At 39.7% G+C, this 20339-nt stretch overlaps 1 protein-coding gene across 2 annotated transcripts in view; it reads left to right on the plus strand.

The window, feature by feature from the left end:
* eprs1 (glutamyl-prolyl-tRNA synthetase 1) overlaps positions 1-20339 on the plus strand; it is a 97549-nt gene that overhangs the window by 70244 nt on the left and 6966 nt on the right. For both annotated transcript variants that reach the window (XM_043695780.1, XM_043695781.1), the window contains 8 exons: positions 2284-2335; positions 7285-7494; positions 8554-8626; positions 9595-9674; positions 14124-14225; positions 15842-15997; positions 17442-17639; positions 18868-19041. In XM_043695780.1, coding sequence (XP_043551715.1) covers positions 2284-2335; positions 7285-7494; positions 8554-8626; positions 9595-9674; positions 14124-14225; positions 15842-15997; positions 17442-17639; positions 18868-19041 — 1045 coding nt within the window. The remainder of the gene's footprint in view (positions 1-2283; positions 2336-7284; positions 7495-8553; positions 8627-9594; positions 9675-14123; positions 14226-15841; positions 15998-17441; positions 17640-18867; positions 19042-20339) is intronic.

Raw genomic sequence — 20339 nt, forward strand, 5'->3', positions numbered from 1 at the left:
TACCCTTGAGTTTAGAAGACTGAGGGGGGATCTGATTGAGACATATAAGATTATTAAAGAATTGGACACTCTGTAGTCAGGAAACATGTTGAGTGCTGAACCAGAGGACACAGCTTAAAAATACGGGGTAGACCATTTAGGACAGAGATGAGGAGAAACTTCTTCACCCAGAGAGTGGTGGCTGTGTGGAATGCTCTGCCTCAGAGGACAGTGGAGGCCCAATCTCTGGATTCATTTAAGAAAGAGTTGGATAGAGCTCTCAAGGATTGTGGAATCAAGGGTTATGGAGATAAGGCAGGAACAGGATACTGATTTAAGGATGATCATAATCATGATTTGAAGCCATGAGTAAGCCATGATCATAATGAATGGTGGTGCAGGCTCGAAAGGCAGAATGGCCTACTCCTGAACCTATTGTCTATTGTCTACAGCTGATGCACAGATTAAAAGTGAGTCCAAAAGGTAAAGGTTTTGAGAAACAAAAGATAAACGGATCAGCCTCTGAACTGTTCATGATGAATGGAAAATTGACCATTGTGGCCATTGCAGTGGAATTCCTCCAGTGTTGACTTTTATAGTTGAACAGTCAGTTTTATGATCTTTAGTTTTGCAGAATAGTCAAGATTCTGTGGTTCTAATTTTTAATAGTGATTAAATTCCAACATTCGGGGTGAGAGTGTGTCCTTCTGTCTGCTTTCCTTTTGTCTGGTTGCCAGCTAGGCTTCCAACACTTTCAAGTTGAATGACATCTTTACCTGCACCATAGGAATGACCAGAGGAATGTTTTTGGACTGTGATCGCAGCAGTACACTAATACTTGAACCTATACTTTGTCTGTGAATAAGTGGTGGCCAAAGGGCTTTTGTGTCCCTACCTCTGAACCCGAAGTTCCAGTTCCCCCACATCCAGAAGTGTAAAATAATATCTCAGATTAGAAAATATCTAGGTGGTGATCCAGAAATTAGTTTGAGCAATGTAATTGCCCCTTTTCTTCACATAGCTGTAGCCAAATCAGTTATGTCCTTGAATGCTTTGAAGCACCTTCTTTGCTTTGTGTTGCAGTGTTTTTCTTTACCAAAAAAAACCATGCCTCCTGCTTTCTGTCCCTTTCTATCTTTTCTGAACACCTCGTAACCAGGAATACTTAACACTCTGATCTGCATTTCCTAATCAGGTCTCATTATTATCACAATATCACAATTACACAAGGTAACTGCCCAATCTTATTAACTATAATCCGTAAATTCCCTTATTAATTATTAGTGACTTAGACTTCATTGCTTTCTCCCTTCAACTCCACCTTTTTAACTTTTTTCTTCCTTCATGTTATCTGCTTCTGCCAGCATTTCATGAATTCTGGTATCACTTGCTAATATTCTGTTTTGGCTCTCACACCCCTGTTTAGAATCATAGAATCCCTACAGCTTGGAAGCAGGCCATTTGGCCCAACAAGTCCACGCTGATCCTCTAAAGAGGCCACCCCACCTCCACACCCAACCCAACCCAACCCAATCCCTGTCACCCTAAATTTCCCATGTCAAATTCATCTAGCCTGTGGGCAATTTAGCATGGCAAATCCACCTAACTTGCACATTTTGGACTGTGGGAGGAAACCCACACAGACACTGGAAGAACATGCAAGCTCCACAGAGATAGTTTACCCAGGGTGGAAGTGGGCCCAGGTGGTCTGGAGTTATGAGGCAGCAGTGTACCAGAAAAGAGCCTGGAAGGAACAGAGTCCCAACTCTGTTCACATACAGTCCATTAGACTTGTATAGGTGCCATCTTCCCCAGAGCCAGACCCATTGTCTCATCAATCTGAAGTCTTCTGTACCATCCTTCCAGCCATTTGTGTTATCTTCCTACTTTTGTACTTACTTGCACGTAGCATTTGAGAATAATCCAGAGATTATTACTTTAGCAGTTCTGCCAATTTTCTATCTAACTCCTATAAGTTGTGATTGTAGCACCATTTTCCTACTGGTGATATTAGCACCAATGTGGACTGAGACCTCTGGCTGTTGGCACCCCCTGCCCGCAAAAATGTCCTGTAACCTTTCGTGACATCTTTAATTCTAGCTCCACCAAGGCAACAATTCAACCTGGAGTCACAATGATGGGTGCAGATATGCCTGTCTATTCCTCTAATAAGTCAGATATGTTTATTACTTTCAGTTTCACTGCTCTTCTGAGACTATAAACACAAAATATAAAGTGTAGAGTTGGTTCAGTTATTAAGTATACGTTTTTATGTATTAATTCAAAATGATATGGTCTTTGTAGATTGGGCATTGAAGCAAGAAAAGAAGAGAATCTAGCAGACTGGTATTCACAAGTAAGTGTTTTCTAAAAATGCCTTCTTAAATAATTTGTATTTGAATTATTGCAGTAAAACATATTTATTTCCATTTAGCTATGATTTGGCATGTTTGTAGCACTCTTGTCCCTTTACATCTATGCTTACGTGCCTAGGAATGTAACCACCCTCATTTCTCTGTTCTGTTACTGACACTAACCTGCAGCTCTCTGAACTGATCGTGTTTCTGTCTGGTCCTAACACCAGTATCATCATCAAACCTGTTAATAAGGATAATGCTGTTGCCTGGTAGCCAAATGCTGGCAAATGGGTCTAGTTTAATTTCGGACATCAGGTTGGCATGGATGAATTGGACCAAAGGGTCTGTTTCTGTGATGTACTGGCATCTACTTAGTACAGGCCAAGTGTCAGCTCTGTGATATATCCTCCTACTTGAATGTGACCCCTTCGCCAAATGTCACAGCTATCATGTCCAAAACCATTGACCTCATCTCCTCTGTTGCGGCCTTCAACCTTACAGTGCCCCAATCCTGAAAAATCCCTTCAGCCTCCAAGATCCATAACCAAGACTGTCTTGGTAGGCACATTGTTTGTTTCAGTCTGTTCCTGCCTTTCCTCCACTGCCCCCTCCCAAACTCATTTCTTTCACAAGTCAACTTGTTTTTCTCCCCTTGTCTAGTCTTTTCCCACCTACATCTATGACATTTGACTTCAACCATTACCGGTTTCCTGAGTCTAACTATTTCCATTGTGCAGCCCCTCTGCCTTTGCAACCCGCAGCAGATCAGGTTGGGCTGTCCACGTTTATTTCCTTGAAATTCATTCAATTAGCCTCCATCCATCACTACGATCCTCCTCTACCTGACAGAATATGTTCTTCTTTGAATTGGACTGACGACCTTTTGGTGTTTCTGATTTTGGTCAGTAATGGGAAAAGGGCCGTCTTGAAAATCAAGTATTGTTGAAGGGTTACTGGACTTTTTTTTTTAAAAGCAAGTTATTTGACTCTCATCATAATTGCTGTTCATACAATTGTTGTTTCAAGCAGTAGGGAAAGCCTAATTACAGATAAGCTGTCAAAATGGGAATTTGGCTGGCATCAAGTAGCTGATTGATCTGTGAAATAGTATCCAGTTATCCTCGATGAAGGATCGTCTGCTATCAAATATGTAGTTGGCTCCAAGATACTTGAACGTCTTGCGGAGTGTGATTGTTCTGGTGAGAAGCCATCACAGCTCTGAAAGGGGATGAACTGATTTTGCTCTGCAGTTAAGAGCATCTCCAGCCTGACGTTAGCCAGTTTGTTTCCCTTCTTCAGTTGCTGTAAGCTGTGATTATTAATTGATAAATCACAGATCTTTGTAAGTATGAACCAGTCACCTGTGTCTTCTACAAACAAAGGAAATTAAATGGAGAAGAAAGATTGACAAGCAGCATTCTGATCAGCAAAAAGATCATCTTGGCAAACCCTGTGAACAGGGACCATTGAACTGCTTACCTAGTCTTGCCCTCCAACCCATGTTGCTTTGTGTATGTTTTTTTTTATATTGGCATACATGCGGAAGGGGTGTGATACTAGTTACATGAATGTAATGGCTGTGACCAGGAACATTCATAAATATTATCGGCAAGTTTGAATTAAATGGATAGAGAGGCGACCAAGTGTTCAGTTCCCAGCATACGGAAACCTCCTTGATTGTTGGCTGCATGAGAACTCTGCATAGTGAGCGGCACGGTGGCACAGTGGTTAGCACTGCTGCCTCACAGCGCCAGAGACCCGGGTTCAATTCCCGCCTCAGGCGACTGACTGTGTGGAGTTTGCACGTTCTCCCTGTGTCTGCGTGGGTTTCCTCCGGGTGCTCCGGTTTCTTCCCACAGTCCAAAGATGTGCAGGTTAGGTGAATTGGCCATGCTAAATTGCCCGTAGTGTTAGGTAAGGGGTAAATGTAGGGGTATGGGTGGGTTACGCTTCGGCGGGTCGGTGTGGACTTGTTGGGCCGAAGGGCCTGTTTCCACACTGTAATGTAATCTAATCTAATCTAATCTAATGGGACACCTGGTATTAGGGACTTTACTGTGTTTATAATAAATACAGTAAATATGTTCCTGTTAAGTAATGAAACAAAGTCTATAGTTTGTCAAATTGGATCTAAAAGGCAGACATTTTGAGGTATTATGTGTACTTTTTAAAGTCTTTAACTTTGTGACAACTCCAGCAATAGCAGTGTGATTTTCAGAATGTTCCCCCATTGAGATGTAACAGAATAACCTCTTGTTCAACTCCATTCATGTTCTCAAATAAAAGGTTGCTGTGAGTGCCTGATTTTTTGTGTGTGTGTGTGTGTGTCTGTCTGTCTGTCTGAGCTGCGTCAGCCATTTTATAGTTATGCAGAATATTCATTATTCTATCTCTACTTGGGGCCCTTCCCTTCACTACTTTTCCAATCCATTGATTATTCCTTATTGGTGCTGTTCCCTAAATGGGAAAATGTCATTAAGTTGGCTTCCAGTTTCAATTCTGGTCTTCACATGGCCCCTCTCCTTCTGTGGCTTGACTGTCTGTCTTCGTTTCTGACATTAAGTTATCAAAGCCCATTGTCTCCCATAGCTGCCTGGGCTGAATACACTTCCTTAGACCCCACTTTGTTTAAGGACATTGTTTGATTTTTGTTTAAAATTCCAATTTCTCCATCTCCTCTCCAGTTTGAACAAATACTACCTTCCATACAAATGATCCTTGTCTTCCTTTCTTTTCAGCCAGACAGGTGTGTGGGTTGTATGTGTATGTGCACACCCCGCACAACACACACACACACCTTGCTGTGCTTGATTGTGTCCTTTCTATTTCACACACTTCTGCTTGCACTGCTTTCCTTCCTTCTCAGCATTGTAATAAGATTATCCTTATCCTGACATGCCACACTGCTGGTCACCATATTCAGTGGGTCACCTTCCAGTGAGGTGCCATTACCAAACACATCATACCTTTCAGCAGTCTGAAGGTACTATTCCCTCAATCCTGGTTTACTGTAGAAGGCCTGGCTCCCTTCCTATGGCAGCTTTCTGTGGGAATGCAGGAAGTTCGCCATCTCCCGTAAGTTCTCCTCCACACAACTATGGGACAAATTCCACCTTGCTGTTATGCAATTCTATTGCTACTGATTGCAGTCTCCCATTATGTCAACAAGCTTTCCAAGCAGCCGTCACATTAAAGATTTTTACAGATTCGCGAACAGGAGACAAAAGACAGTAAAACAAAATAATTTTTAAAATCTTTTGCATTGGGCACATTGGACCTTGAAACTAAAACACGGGAAGTAGAAACTATAATATTCGAAGAAATGTATTTTGAATAATTTTGCTTCAAAACTCCAGAATGTATCATTTAGCAGTCTTGATGTGGAGGTGCTGGTTTTGGACTGGGGTGGATAAGGTCAGAAGTCAAATGACACTAGGTTGTAGTCCAACAGATTTATTTGAAATCTCAAGCTTTCAAAGCATTGCCCCTTCATCACCTACATTCACTGAACAGGATGCAACTTTGTAATTTAAAATCATGACATGGGAGTGTGAAAGTTGTAATTCTTGGCCAGTTCATGATTGCTGGTTCTTGTGGAGACTGGGGGGATGGTCCACAGTGCAACCTATGGATTGGGCCCTGTATTACAAATTGCAACTTAAATTCCAAGTTAATCTGCACATGACAACCGTTTTCTGTATTATCATTAGAATTTGCACTTTTTCTTGCCTATCTTTCCACCTACACAAGGATCCTCTTTATTTTTTGGTATTCTGGTTTCATGATGGAAACCATGAAGTATAAACCTCACAAGAGTGGGAGAAGTTACATATGCTTAATTTTTAATTTTGTTGCCTGGCAGTAGCCCAGCAGAGCAGGTAGTCTGTTGTAAAATGGTGGCAGAACTAGGCACTGCAGATGCTGGAGATTAGAGCCAAGATTAGAGTGGTGCTGGAATTGCACAGCAGGTCAGGCAGCATCTGAGGAGTAGGAAAATTGACATTTCATGGTACCTATCTTTAATTTTCATTTCATTGATGTTAATGGAAGACCAGTTTGATAGTTTATAGTGGGTGGAAAGTCTGATCTTCTGGGTTAAAATCCAGGTCATGAAGTTAATCTTTAGCACCTGTGAGTTTGTAAATCATTAATTGTCATAGCTGTTGCCTACCACACACACACATTTTGTTACTAATGTATGTATAAATCTGTCATTGAGGAAAGCTTTGAGCTGAGATTTGAAAATAGAGCTCTGCAATGAAAGACAAGTGATCAAAGACAGCATCTACACCCAGATCGCTAGCCTCAATTGCCATTTTGAAAAGTCGAGAAAAATCAGGGCAACAACACTGATTCATTTATAAGTTGGCCTTCTCAAATGCTGCTTGGCATTCTGCTGACCATACCAGTTTTACTTGTTGCTTTAACAAATTTGTTAAAAGTACAGCTATCACACTGAAATTACAAACAAACTATGGAGGTACATAGATACATATTCTAGTTCATATATCATGAAAAGCCAGGCCATTAGTTAATGCACGTAGCACAAGTGATTAGAAGGTCAAATGGAACACTTGTTTATAGTTAGCTGAATGGACGATAATCAGGCTGGGTTGGTTTGCCATGGAAAAAGCAGGATTATAGGGATATGGTAAGGAGGATGCATTTGGGTGGGATGTTATTTAGAAGGTCGGGGTTGACTCTGTGCCAAATGGCCTACTTCCATACTGTAGAAATACAAATAGAGTCATAGAGATGTACAGCACAGAAACAGACACTTCGGTCCAACCCATCCATGCCGACCAGATATCCCAACCCAATCTAGTCCCACCTGCCAGCACCCACCCCATATCCCTCCAAGCCCTTCCTATTCATAATTCTATGAAATGCAGTTTTTAAAAAAATTCAGGTTTAGCCATGTAATTGTCGTTTCATGTTGTGTACCTAGGTCATTACAAAATCCGAATTGATTGAATATTATGATGTCAGTGGCTGCTATGTTCTCCGACCCTGGTCTTATAGTATCTGGGAAACCATCAAAGACTTCTTTGATCGTGAAATTAAGAAACTTGGTGTGGAGAACTGTTACTTCCCCATGTTTGTGTCTCAGGCAGCCCTTGAGAAGGAGAAATCACATATAGCAGATTTTGCTCCAGAGGTAAGAATATAAGCATATTCCCTTTAGAAGCTGTTGAAGTCCAATCACTTTATGGTCCTTTTGTGCAGTCATACACAGATTCAATGTGTGCTTTAAAAGATTTGGCATATTTCTCATCTTAGAATTCTGGCTTGAGTTGATTAAGAGAGCGAAATATGTTGATTTAGATTAATTAAAGGGAAATGGTATTTGATAAACCTACTAGTATGTTTTTGACCACTAGTAGATGTGATGTATTTGGCTGCTCAGAAAGCCTTTGATAAGGCCCCATATTAGAGATCGATGTGCAACATTAAATCACGTGGAATTATTGGTAATATAGTAGCATGGATTAAGGTTTGGTTAGTAAAGAGTAGGAAGAATTAAGTTGTTTACATTGAGGAAGGCGGTGACAAATGGTCTACCACACAGTCAGTAGTTGGACCTCAGTTATTCACAGTATGTACCAATAATTTATCTGAGGGAATCAAATAATATTTCCAAGTTTGCAATCAACACAAAACTAGCTGGGGTTGAGGGTGGCAAGGGAGGTAAAAAGAGGCTTCAAAGGTAATTTAGACAAGTTGAGTGAGTGGGTGAATAAACTGCGAATTCAGAATAATGTAGGTAAGTGTGGAAGTTAACAGATTGGGAAATTTTAATCTACAAAGGGACCAGGGTGACCTACATAAGTCACTGAAAGCAAGAATACATGCGCAGTAAATGTGCGGAAGTTAAGATTCATCAGATGGATAACAGATTTGTTGTATGAGGACAGATTGTGTTGACTGGGCCTGTATTTGCTGCAGTTTTGAACATACAATAGGGCTGCCAGGATGGTGCATCTCCTAGTTGGGGTTAGCGGAATCAGAATAAGGAGTCACAATTTTGAATTTTTTTTAGATTTTGATTGAAAATATGGTCTTTCATTTTTAAAAGTTGTCTAAAATACTATATTCGAATAGAAGAATTAAAGTTTAGTCCAGTCAAGTGCATGACTGAGAAACATTAATAATCAAAACATTTTGCATATAAATGGTTTTGTTCCATGGAGGCATTAATAATTTTTTTCCAAAACAGGTTGCTTGGGTAACAAGATCAGGGAAGACTGAGTTAGCAGAACCAATTGCTGTTCGACCAACAAGTGAAACAGGTAAGAAGCAGTATAATTAAGATTTTTTCATCAGTTTATTGATTTGCTAATGAGTGCAACTTTATAACTGATAAAAAGTAAGAACAGTTCAACAATATCTGAGCATACTTTTGATATCTCTGATCCAATTAATATGTAGCCAATATTGTACATAAATGCCTAAAGTTAGTTTCCAAAAGTTCCACAAACTACTAATCAGATTAATGGCCTCTTGATCTGTTGGTGAAATTTTAAATCCACACTTGCTGCCAATCTCCCTGTTTCCTGTTTAATAGTGACATGGATGTCCTCTCTTCACCTGCACAGGTAGAAGTTATTTTTAAAATTTGTGAAGCACAGTATCTGACAAAGCAACTCCTCTCCTGGAGAAATGAACCATTGCTTGAACACGATCTTTTGATCTGCAGTCTCAGAACTTGAGAGTGATATAAATTTAGTTAATTGTATGTTTGCTCGCTCAAGCCAACAATTTGAATGAGCAATTAATTTATTGTTCAATATGTACCCTACTAAACCTCACCCTAGAATTTTTTTTCACGACTGTTTCTATTAAGACAGTCCATTATCTATGCAGACACCTGCTTCAAAGAAAATCACCTTTTGTTTTGATGATGACTTAAATGGTGAGTCAAATCAAATTTGGTGAAAATATTTTTTTCCAAATTGACCTCACTGTATCCCCTCAATCAGGCCTGGTACTTGTTTTTGTGTTAATGAAAAGATGCCTATTTCCTCAAGTCAAATAATTTGTCATCCCTGGCACTGCCTTTGCAAAGTAAAAACAGAAAATACTAGAAACGCTCAACTAGTCAGGTGATGTCTTTGGAGAGAGGAAGATTTGTTAATGTTACAGGTTGTTAACATTTTGTCTGAGCTAGTGAACATTACACATGAAACACCTGTATATGGAACAGCTGTCTGTCTTAAAGGAAAAACCTAACTTTGTCTTTTTGTATTCTTTTTGTCAGTCATGTACCCAGCTTATGCCAAATGGGTGCAGTCACATCGTGATTTACCAATAAAACTCAATCAATGGTGCAATGTAGTGGTAGGTATTGAAAGCAATATTTGTATACGTTAATATGTGTTTCATCCAAGTATGTATCAGTTGACCCTTTAATAATACTGGAAACTTCTTAGAGCAGTAAGGAAGCATTATAAAGAAATGCAAAATTGTCTTGGACTTTTTTTTTATCTTTCAGTGGGGAGGTTGGGGGACTATATAATCTCGCACTGAATATATTTAGCTGAGACAGAGTTTTGATTCCCCGAAGAATTGAGGGAAAAGGGGAGCTGGCAAGAAAATGGAGATAAACCCAAGATCAATTGTAAAACCAAACCTGGCTTGACAAGTCTATTCTCGCTCCTTTTATGATATAATGAAAAGAAACAGTGGTATTTGTATATATTACCAAGCAACTATTTGTAAACTTGGATATGTTGACCCCTTGTTTGTTTTTCTGAATCGCTAATCGTAAGTTGTTGAGACCCCGGCATTGATCCTGTGGCATTCAGCTCACCTGCTAACTTGAAAGTGCCCAGTTTGTTCCTATTCCTTGCTTCCTCTCCATTTAACCAATCCACTATCCCTGCCAATATATTTCCTCTGTAAGCTTTTGTCTTGCATGTTCAATTTTTTGTGTGGCATCTTAAAATATTTTGGAAATAGGAGTGCAAAACTTTGATTACCTTTTATTTTTGGCTCTTGATGTCATAGATTTGTATAAACATTTGTGCTGAGTACTCTGACATCCAGGAGGAGTGTGAAACCTTTTAATCTAATTTAAATATTATTTTCAGATGGAACATTTTGATTCTTTAGCTAATTGAGCTCCAGATGCAGTATTTTTTCTAGAAAGAATAGGAGCTTCTTTGCACATACCAATCTTGGATTCACACGGAATGTGGTAGAGCTCTTCACCTTGTCACTTTCTAGTTACCACATGGGCGATCAAACAAAGTTCAGATTTTCAAACAAGAGTGCATCGAACGATTGTATATTATGGAAAACTGTTAATCCTAACTGATGATTGAGTATAAACTGGATTGATTTTTACCAGACTTTATCCTGATGATTGGTGCCAATATCCATCCCCTAGATTAACACAACCTTTGAATAGCTTGGAAAGTTTTAGCAGAGTATTTGCATGATAAGGAAAGGTAACCAACTTTGTAGAATGTACTACTGTCCATGATTCTACTGAATTGTTATTGTACTGTTTGAGAATTTAAAGATATTTTTAAAAGAATGAGCAATTTTTTTGACACTTCGTAAAGATTGAAAGCAGAATGTAACGGTGGGAAGAGCTTATGGATTGTCTGTTTAAATGTGTTCCTCCTTCCTTAACCTACCTCGTCAAATTTTTCCCAAGGTTCATCCTCAACCCCTGCCCCTAATTATAAACTTTGTTGACTTTCTTCCCTCATGCTGTCACCAAACCTACCTTCCATGTGACTCTCTTAGTCATCATGAGATTTTTAAAATTAGACTTTTTCCCTCAGATCTTGTTTCCCTTCTTCCTCAAATCTGCTGCTGTCATCATCTCAAAAAAGTCCTTAACTCCTCTATCCTTGCAAACTGCTGCTAAATCTCCAAACTTCCTGTCCAACTGCAAGACCTTGAATGTGGTGTTGTCTCAATGTGTGTCCATCTTTTCTGCAATTCCATGTATGAACCTCTGTCTCCACTGGCTACAACATTGTGTTATGAAGACTCATTATCTTATTATTTAGAAGCTTGGGTTCTAAACTGAAAGAATCATATACAGCTTTCAGTTTGGTAGTTATAACTTGAGTATGTTTAAAAAAAGAGGAAGGCATAGATTTTCTGTTTCATTTTAGATTTTTTCCTGATAGTCATGACAGTTCACTGAAGCTTGTCAAAAGCACTTCATTTTTCAGCTTGGCACTTTATAAATCTACTGATCTTAACATTGAGTTCAAAAATGTTATATCATAACTACTACTGCATTTCATTTTCTGTTTCATTGTTCGTTTGACATCTTTCTTTTCATTTTTATTTCCTTTGCCTTCAGACAGAAGTTATCCTGTTGTTCACACATCTTCAGATTTTTTTTTTTTAACTTAACCCATTCTTTTTGGTTGTGCATCATCCAAAAACCTCTTGTAATTTAATCTCTCCGACCCTGTTACAAATAGCAGCTCAGCCCCATCACCTTAAGGGCAACAAAAGCAATAATTGTTGACCCAGCCAGTGATCCCATATCAAATTTATTTTTTAAAAATCTCTTTAACTCAGATATCTATGTTTTCTTAGTAGTTATCACGAGATGGTAATCGTGAGTTTAAATCCTGGATAGTTTCTCATGAGGTAGAGATCAATTATTGCAGTGTTTAGGTCAGTGGTGCTGGAAAAGCACAGCAGGTCAGGCAGCATCCAAGGAGCAAGAAAATCGACGTTTTGGGCAAAAGCTCTTCATCAATTATCGCACCCCTACCAATATATCAGATGAGATCAGCTAATTTAGCACATACCAAGATTGTACCCTGGATATTTATAGTTTGAAAATATGATCACATGAAGTAGGAGTAGGCCAATTTGGCTTTTTGAGCCTGCTCTGCCCTTTAAGGTCACGGCTCAAATCCACATTCTTCTTTCTCCTGCTGACCAAGAATCCACCCACCTCTGCCTTAAAAATATTCAAAGACTCTTCCTTCCAGTGCCTTTTCAGGAAGATTTCTAAAGACTCATGCCCCTCTGCGGGGGGGGGGAGGGGCGGTGGAAAGGGGGAGATTGCTTTGTCTCTGTTTTAAATGGGAGACTACTTATTTTAAACCAGTTACCCTGTTCTAGAATCTCTCTTAAGAGGAATCGATCCACCCCTACCCTGTCCAGACTCCACAGGATCTTAACTTTCAATCGAATTGCTTCTTAGTTTCCAAAACTTAATTGAATAGAAGCATAGCCTGTCCACCCTTTCCTAGTAAGACAACTCGATCATTCCAGATGTTAGTCTGATAAACATTCTCTGAGCTATTTCCAATGCATTGGCATCCTCAGTTGGCTAATGCTGTGCCTGCTCTAAATGTGCTCTCACCACTATCTTGCATAACTGAAGAATAATCTCCCTACTTTTGTATTTACCTCCCTCACAATAAATGATAGAATGCTTTTAACTTTTCTTTCTACTTGCTGTACTTGCACAGTAAACTTTGATGATTCATACACTAAGCCCTTTTTCATCTGAGCTCCACAATATACTGATGTGTTACTTTTCTAATTGAAAGTGGGTGGTGAGTCCGCCCCTCGGAATTTTTCTTCTTGGAAAATACCCATTCTGTGCATTCCGAGATGTTTCCTTAAATGTCTGCCTCTACATCTCCATTGACCTCTCCTTTAGTCTAACATGTGAGTTCACGTTGCAATCTGTTTTTAATATCTATTTATTTTGCTTAAGATTTAATCTTGTTTCGTAATGCTTCTCATTGGGACACATCACCACATTTAAAATGTTGTATGAGTGAATATTGTTGGAAGAGGTGTATTTTGTAGTTCCTCAAAGCCATTCAAATTTTGATAATTTACTTTGGGTTGGGCGAGATGGTCATTTGTCTTGTTTATTTCATAGTCAAACTTCAAACCCATCATTCTCTCTGCATTAAACTTGCTTCCATCTTTACAACACTTTTCATGGTTGCCCCTATCTTGATCACAAAAGTACGAAACTATTGCCTAGCTCTGTCATTTATCCACATCAATTATTTGAATGTCTTTCTTGCCAGCTTTCTGTCCTTGATTTTTCATAAACTTCACAAAGAAACCCAAAGTTCAGTGTAGAAAAATACAAATAACTAAATAATTCTCAATCTGTATTTTTCATACATGCATGGATTTCAGATTCCCAACGTGATGATCAAACCCCGAGCCTCTCATCCCTCCACAGCCTTTGTGGTATTGCCTTTGCTGCACCCTCCATCTATGTACTTTATCCTCCTATACTCTTCAGTTCTTCAACTCTGGCCTTTTGTACATCCATAATTGTAGACAGAGCTTTAGTTTTCTTGTCCCTACTTTATTTAACTCTATGCATGAACTCATAATCTCTCTGTATATCATCTTCTCAGCTCTTATTTACTACCAAACATTTGCTAATTCTCCTTATTTAGTCTCTATTCCTTGTTTTCTCTCCTGTATACTAACTATTATTTTCTACATTTAAAGATAATGTGCAAGTTCATAAACGCAAGGTGGATGCTGGAAATGTGAAACGGGTGCTTGGGAAACTCCGATCTGGCAGCAATCCTTCAGGAGAAAACAGTTAATGTCTTGAGTTCAGTAACCCTCCTTAAGAACACAAATGGTCCCTGGAATCAACGTTAACTCAATTTTTCTCTACAGATGTTGTCAGACCTACTGTTTCTCCTCCACTTTTTTTTGTCAGTTCCTGTTATTTTCTGTAATTTTGGTTTCAAGTGATTTATGTTGGTCTTGTAATCTAATAACCAATCATAACTTTATGTATTTTTTTAAATTCAGCGTTGGGAATTCAAACACCCACAACCATTTCTACGCACTCGTGAGTTTTTATGGCAGGAAGGGCACACAGCATTTGCTACACGTGAGGAGGCCACAGAAGAGGTATAATATCCAAGAGGATGGATGTAAAATGACTGAATAATGTCTGCCATGTTCCTGGGAGATAATGAATGCATCTTTTAAAATGGTTGGAAATTAACATGAATCTAAACTGAACTCAACTGGTCCATGACTTAGTAAAGTGGAACCTCAATTATCCGAATACCAATTATCTGAAAATCGGATTAATCAAAGGAGATCTCGAGGTCCCAACAGAAACATGACATCAAAAACGTGTTTCTAACATTGATAGCGTCTTTTGTTTACAGTGATTAAACAGGCACCGTCTTCAAATGACTGATCTCCCGTCCTCTCTCTCCCCACACTTTCCCTGGTGATCTACAGAGGAGTGTACCCACACCCCCCCCCCCCCCCCTTTCCAAGATAATCTGACCAATGCTGTCCTATACAGGGTAGAGGTGTAAGCTGTCAAAAAGTTGTAGTAAAACGTTTGTGTGTACGCGCGCCGCTGTTTGGAGACTTACCCCACAAATGCAGCAGTAGCAATCTTATTGTTGGTGTCCAGTCCGGCTGCACCGGAGAGGGGGTGGGGACAGTGTTGGACGGGGATGGAGGGGCAGGGACAGAGTTGGACGGAGATGAGGGGAGGAGGCAGTGCTGGACGGAGATGAGGGGAGGAGGCAGTGCTGGACAGAGATGAGGGTGCGGGGGTGTGCAGGGGAGGACGTGGGGGTGGGGCCGGGGATGTGTAGGGGGGAGGTTTTGGAGGTGTAGCCGAGGGTACGTGGGGCAGTGTTGGGGACGGTGTTTGGGGTGGGGCCTTGCATACTGTGCTGCTGCAGTCTCCTGAACGAGGAGCAGACTTTTAAAACTCCGAGCCCCAGAGAAAAGGCCTTTAATCAATTAACCGAATAATCGATTATCCGAACAAATTAGTGCCTGCTCATCATATTTGGATAATTGAGGTTACCCTGTATAGAGAAAAAAGAACTAATGGTGTTTCCTTTTAGAGTTGGGGTATGTGTTATGTCGCTTTTATTTTTATTTTCTGTTATGATTTTGTATTTAAGAAAATGTTCCAGCAAGCCACAAGATGGAGCCAAATCTCTGTTTTGCTTTTAATATTTTCTGATCAACTTGTTCAGAGATGTTATTACACATCTTTGGGGCAGGTGACTCTTGCCTCTAGGCCTCCTGGCTCAGAGGTAGGAATGCTATTACTGCACCCCCAAGAGCCCTCAGTTTTGCTTAATTGCAGTTGGAATCCAAATGTCAATAACTACTGATTGCCTTTTAGATTGATAATTAGAAACCTAATTAATTCAGCTGTCATGGTAACAATGATTGTGAACCTGTCTGGTTGAAAGAATGCTTGTGGGCAGCAATGCTCAGCTTTGCTGACGTTTTTTAGGTTGTCAGTTGTCCTAGATAGTATAACACCAAAAGGTTACTTTGTTTAGCTTCTGAAAAGAAAAATAAGTTGTATTTCACTATTTTTAGTTTATTTGGAGCATCTAAGTTTGGGATTTCAATGAGGGGATTTTAAAAAATTAGATTTTTTTTGTTGACATTAATGTCTGTATTGTCAAGTATGACTGCATCACAAACTACATATAGGTATTCTTTCAGCATTTGCCATATGATATCTTCCATCATAGGTTTTGCAAATTCTGGAACTGTATGCACAAGTGTATGAGGAGCTACTTGCAATCCCTGTCGTAAAAGGAAGAAAGACTGAAAAAGAAAAGTTTGCAGGCGGTGACTACACGACTACAGTTGAGGCCTTTGTAACAGCCAGTGGAAGAGCCATCCAGGTATATGCATTCTTAAAGTTGATGATACGCATTTCCCAAGACTCTGCTGCCTAAAGTTTATATTTGACTGAAAATCACTTGATTTTTCTTTATGTAAGTGCAAAGGCCATGCAAAAACAAAAATCTGTCTTGGGATTTTGGAAAATCAAATCTTTTCCATACTTTCTGAATCGTAGAATCCCTACAGTGCCAAAAGAGCCTGCACTGACCCGCCAGAGAGCACACTACCCAAACCCTCATTCTGTCCCTGTAATGCCGCATTTACCATGGCCAATCCACTTAACCTGCATGTCTTTGGACTGTAGAAGGAAACCAAAGCACCTGGTGAAATCCCACACAGACACAGACAATCCATCAAGGCTGAAATCGAACATGGGTCCTTGATACAGTGAGGCAGCAGTGCTAGCCTCTATGCCACCATTAAAGTCATTGGGTGTTTCAATTTTGCTGTGTGATGAACTGACATAGTCCAAAATAGAAAAAGGGTGACTAATTCTCTCAACAGGTGGAAAAATATTTGGGGTCTGGCCAAAGGAAAAAAATGAGGATGGATTTCACACACTTCAGTCTGAATATTAATCACAGAAAGAGACCTTGCCATCCGACTCGACCATTCAACTTAATCTCACTTTCCTGCTCTTGGTCATTTGCCTTGCAGGTTATGGCACTTTAGGTACATATCCTAGTACTGTTTAGAGGTAACAGATTTCTGATTTGAGCAAGCATAGCATAGTTAGGCTGAGGGCCGGAGACCCGGGCAGTATTTCCCACATTGTCAAATTTCAATTCCACGGCATTCAATGTTTGTACCTGAAGAGTTCCTCGCCTAACAGTCAACCAGACCTGGGCAGGGAGATCTCTGGAGTGTGTCACTCCTATCCACAACTCAGTGGGTCATAGCCTGAGACTGCAGTGGGCCTGGAGGGGCTTATGTAAGATGGTTGGGAGAAGCTTTCATGCTTCTGCCTTATAAAAGTGTTTATCTTCTCTCTGAAGTTTTTCTCCTTTCCCTTCAATTATCTGTTTTCTACTCAAACAATTCAGAAATGTTATTACACACCTCTGGTGCAGGTGGACTTGAACCCAGACCAGGAGTAGGGTCTCTAAGTGTGCTTTCTCAACTACCTGGTTTACTGGGACGAGTGAAATAGAGGTGGTCTCTGTTAACTCTGCAAAATCGGTTAATTCAAAGGTTTCAAATCTCATTAAAATATTGAATGGCCAACCTACAGCTAGCGAGCAGATTGGCTGTCCATTCATGTCCTATCATTAACCTGGGCATGGTTGAAGTTTGAGATTTTTAAACTTTTCACATCTGACCCAAAATTAAACTGCCTGTTTTTGAACGCTAAAATTCATTCACTGTGTCTTGAGTTCTTGGAGGCTGTAAATTTGTCTGGGATAAACTTTCCCCAATATTGATATTGTAGTTTTGAAATTGTAGGGAGCCACTTCGCACCATTTGGGACAGAATTTCTCAAAGATGTTTGAGATTGTGTTTGAAGATCCAAAGAAACCTGGAGAGAAGCAGTTTGCCTACCAGAACTCCTGGGGACTTACAACTCGAACTATTGGAGTAATGACAATGGTCCATGGTGATAACCAAGGTTTGGTATTGCCTCCAAGAGTTGCTTGTGTGCAGGTATGTGTTTTCTTTTGAAAGCAAAGGTTTCTGCATGATGAGAGTTTGTAAAGTGGTGAAATTTGTTAGACTCTACTCAGAATTTGGGGTTGCCATTGTTGTAAAATGGAGATCTAAATTATACTGTCCTTTTAATAAATAGTGGTGAAAATATTTTGGTATTTAACTTTATCTAGTGTTATTAAAACTGAGAATAAACTATAGTTATGAGCCACAGGGAACAATGCATTTATTCCATGACCACTTTACAAAGGAAACTTGGAAAAGAGTATTTTAAACTCAGTTATGTGTGTGAATTAGCCAGTAAGAATTCTTTTCAAAACAAGAAAGTACTTTTTAAATTCACCATTCCTACAGTCCAGTGTGGATTGTGGGAGTAAGTTTAAATTGCCCATTTATAGATGAATTGCTTATGACTAAAGTTATAAACTACTTGGAAGAAAATTATGTACAAAGGATTGTGCGATAACACCAGAATTGAGATTTCCAATATGTATGTGCTGTGATAGCAGATCTCCTGTTGCATTGCTCACAGTGAATTGGAATATGCAGTAATTTGAAAGGAACAATTTTTTTTTGACATGATGCCTGATGTATTCTGCTGCATTGGCAAAGAAATCTATGTTCCTTTCAAGGGCAAGATGTTGAACTTACGAACTCATTGAAAGGTTAATTACTTTGTAGGGAGATTCTCTAGCTAAGATTGAAACCCTGGCTTTGATTGTGACAAGATTAATTATTGTTTGCTGGTCCCAATCAAAATTGCATCAGTGGTTTTAAACTGAACACAAAAGGATATAATGTTCAGTGCTAGATATGGATTCAATACTATTCAATTGAGTGCAGCTGAATTTTTAAACTTGTACCTTTTTGTTCTAATAAATATTCATAATCATACCTACATTTAAAAGCCCACAGCTTTAACTTAATAGGATAATGCATTGTTCAATCTATATTTTGATTGTTCTGTCAATTTTCAATGATGTTATCAGTCTGACTGAGAATTATACAGTGTGGTCATCCTCAGAGCTAGCTAAATACATGTACACAATTTTGCACCTAATGTACATGATCTGGAGATGTGTGATGCTATTACTTGGTACCACAAATAAGGAAATGTTGCATTTTCCAGTATTAATGTATCTTACCTTTTATGAGCACAGAATTTACCAAAACAATTAAGGAGTACTTATCTAATGTGTTTTATGATAAATTGCTTATTTTACAGGTTATAATAATCCCATGTGGGATCACAAACACACTTTCAGAAGAAGATAAAAACTCTTTAATAAACAAGTGTAGCCAGTATCTTGCCCGGTTGACCAATGTTGGAATTCGTGCTCGGGCTGACCTGAGGGATAACTACTCACCTGGCTGGAAGTTCAACCACTGGGAGCTGAAAGTAAGTACCTATCTTTAATACCTGTATTGAAATGCAAAACCCTCTTCAGTTAGTTTTATTGGCAGAGAGAAATTACTGTGCCCATAATGCAATACGGTAAAGGTTATTAATGCTGTGTAGAGTCATAGAGATGTACAGCACAGACACAGAACCTTTGGTCTAACCCCTCCATGCCGACAAGATATCCCAACTCAATCTAGTCCTACCTACCAGCACCCGGCCCATATCCCTCCAAACTCCTCCTATTCATATACCCATCCAAATTCCTTTTAAACGTAGCAATCGTACCAGCCTCTCCCACTTCCTCTGATAGTTCATTCCATACACATACCACCTTCTGAGTGAAAAGGTTGCCCCTTAGGTCTCTTTTGTATCTTTCCCATCTCACCCTAAACCTATGCCCTCTAGTCCTGAACTCCCTGACCCCAGGGAAAAGACTTTGTCTGTTTATCCTATCCATGCCCCTCATGATTTTATAAACCTCTATAAGGTCACCACTCTGCCTCCAGTGCTCCAGGGGAAAACAGCCCAGCCTCTTCAGCCTATCCCTATAGTTCAAATCCTCCAACCCTGCAATATCCTTGTAAATCTTTTCTGAACCCTTTCAAGTTTCACAACATTAGTATTACAGTGGTGGAAAGGACGATGGATGAGGACTTGCCATCTGAGGTTAGGAATAGGAAAGGTGAGGTCACCCTATTAGGAGTCTTTTACAGGCCTCCTAATAGTCCTAGAATCATTGAAGAAAGGATAGGGAAGGTGATTCAGGAGATGAGTGACAGTAATAGGGTGGTTGGTATGGGGGACTTTAACTTTCCTGATATTGATTGGGAAAGCTACAGCTCAAGTTCGTTAGATGGGTCAGTGTTTGTTCAATGTGTACAGGAGAGTTTCCTGACACAATATGTAGACAGGCCAACAAGAGGTGAGGCCATACTGGATTTGGTTCTGGGTAACGAACCAGGCCAGGTGTTAGAATTAAAGGTAGGTGAGCACTTTGGGGATAGTGACCATAATTCGGTGATTTTTACACTCGTGATGGAGAGGGATAAGTGTGTACTACAGGGCAAGAATTATAGCTGGGGTAAGGGAAATTATGATGCGGTGAGGCATGACTTAGGATGTGTGGCTTGGAAAAGTAGACTCCAAGGCAAGAGTGTAAATGATATGTGGAACTTGTCCAAGGGGCAACTATTGAGTGTCCTTGATAATTATGTACCTGTCAGGCAGGGAGAAAAGGGTCGTGCGAGGGAGCCGTGGTTTAATAAGGAATTGGAATCCCTTGTTAAAGGGAAGAG

Source organism: Chiloscyllium plagiosum, chromosome 9 (assembly GCF_004010195.1).
Source record: "Chiloscyllium plagiosum isolate BGI_BamShark_2017 chromosome 9, ASM401019v2, whole genome shotgun sequence".
Lineage (NCBI taxonomy): Eukaryota > Metazoa > Chordata > Chondrichthyes > Orectolobiformes > Hemiscylliidae > Chiloscyllium > Chiloscyllium plagiosum.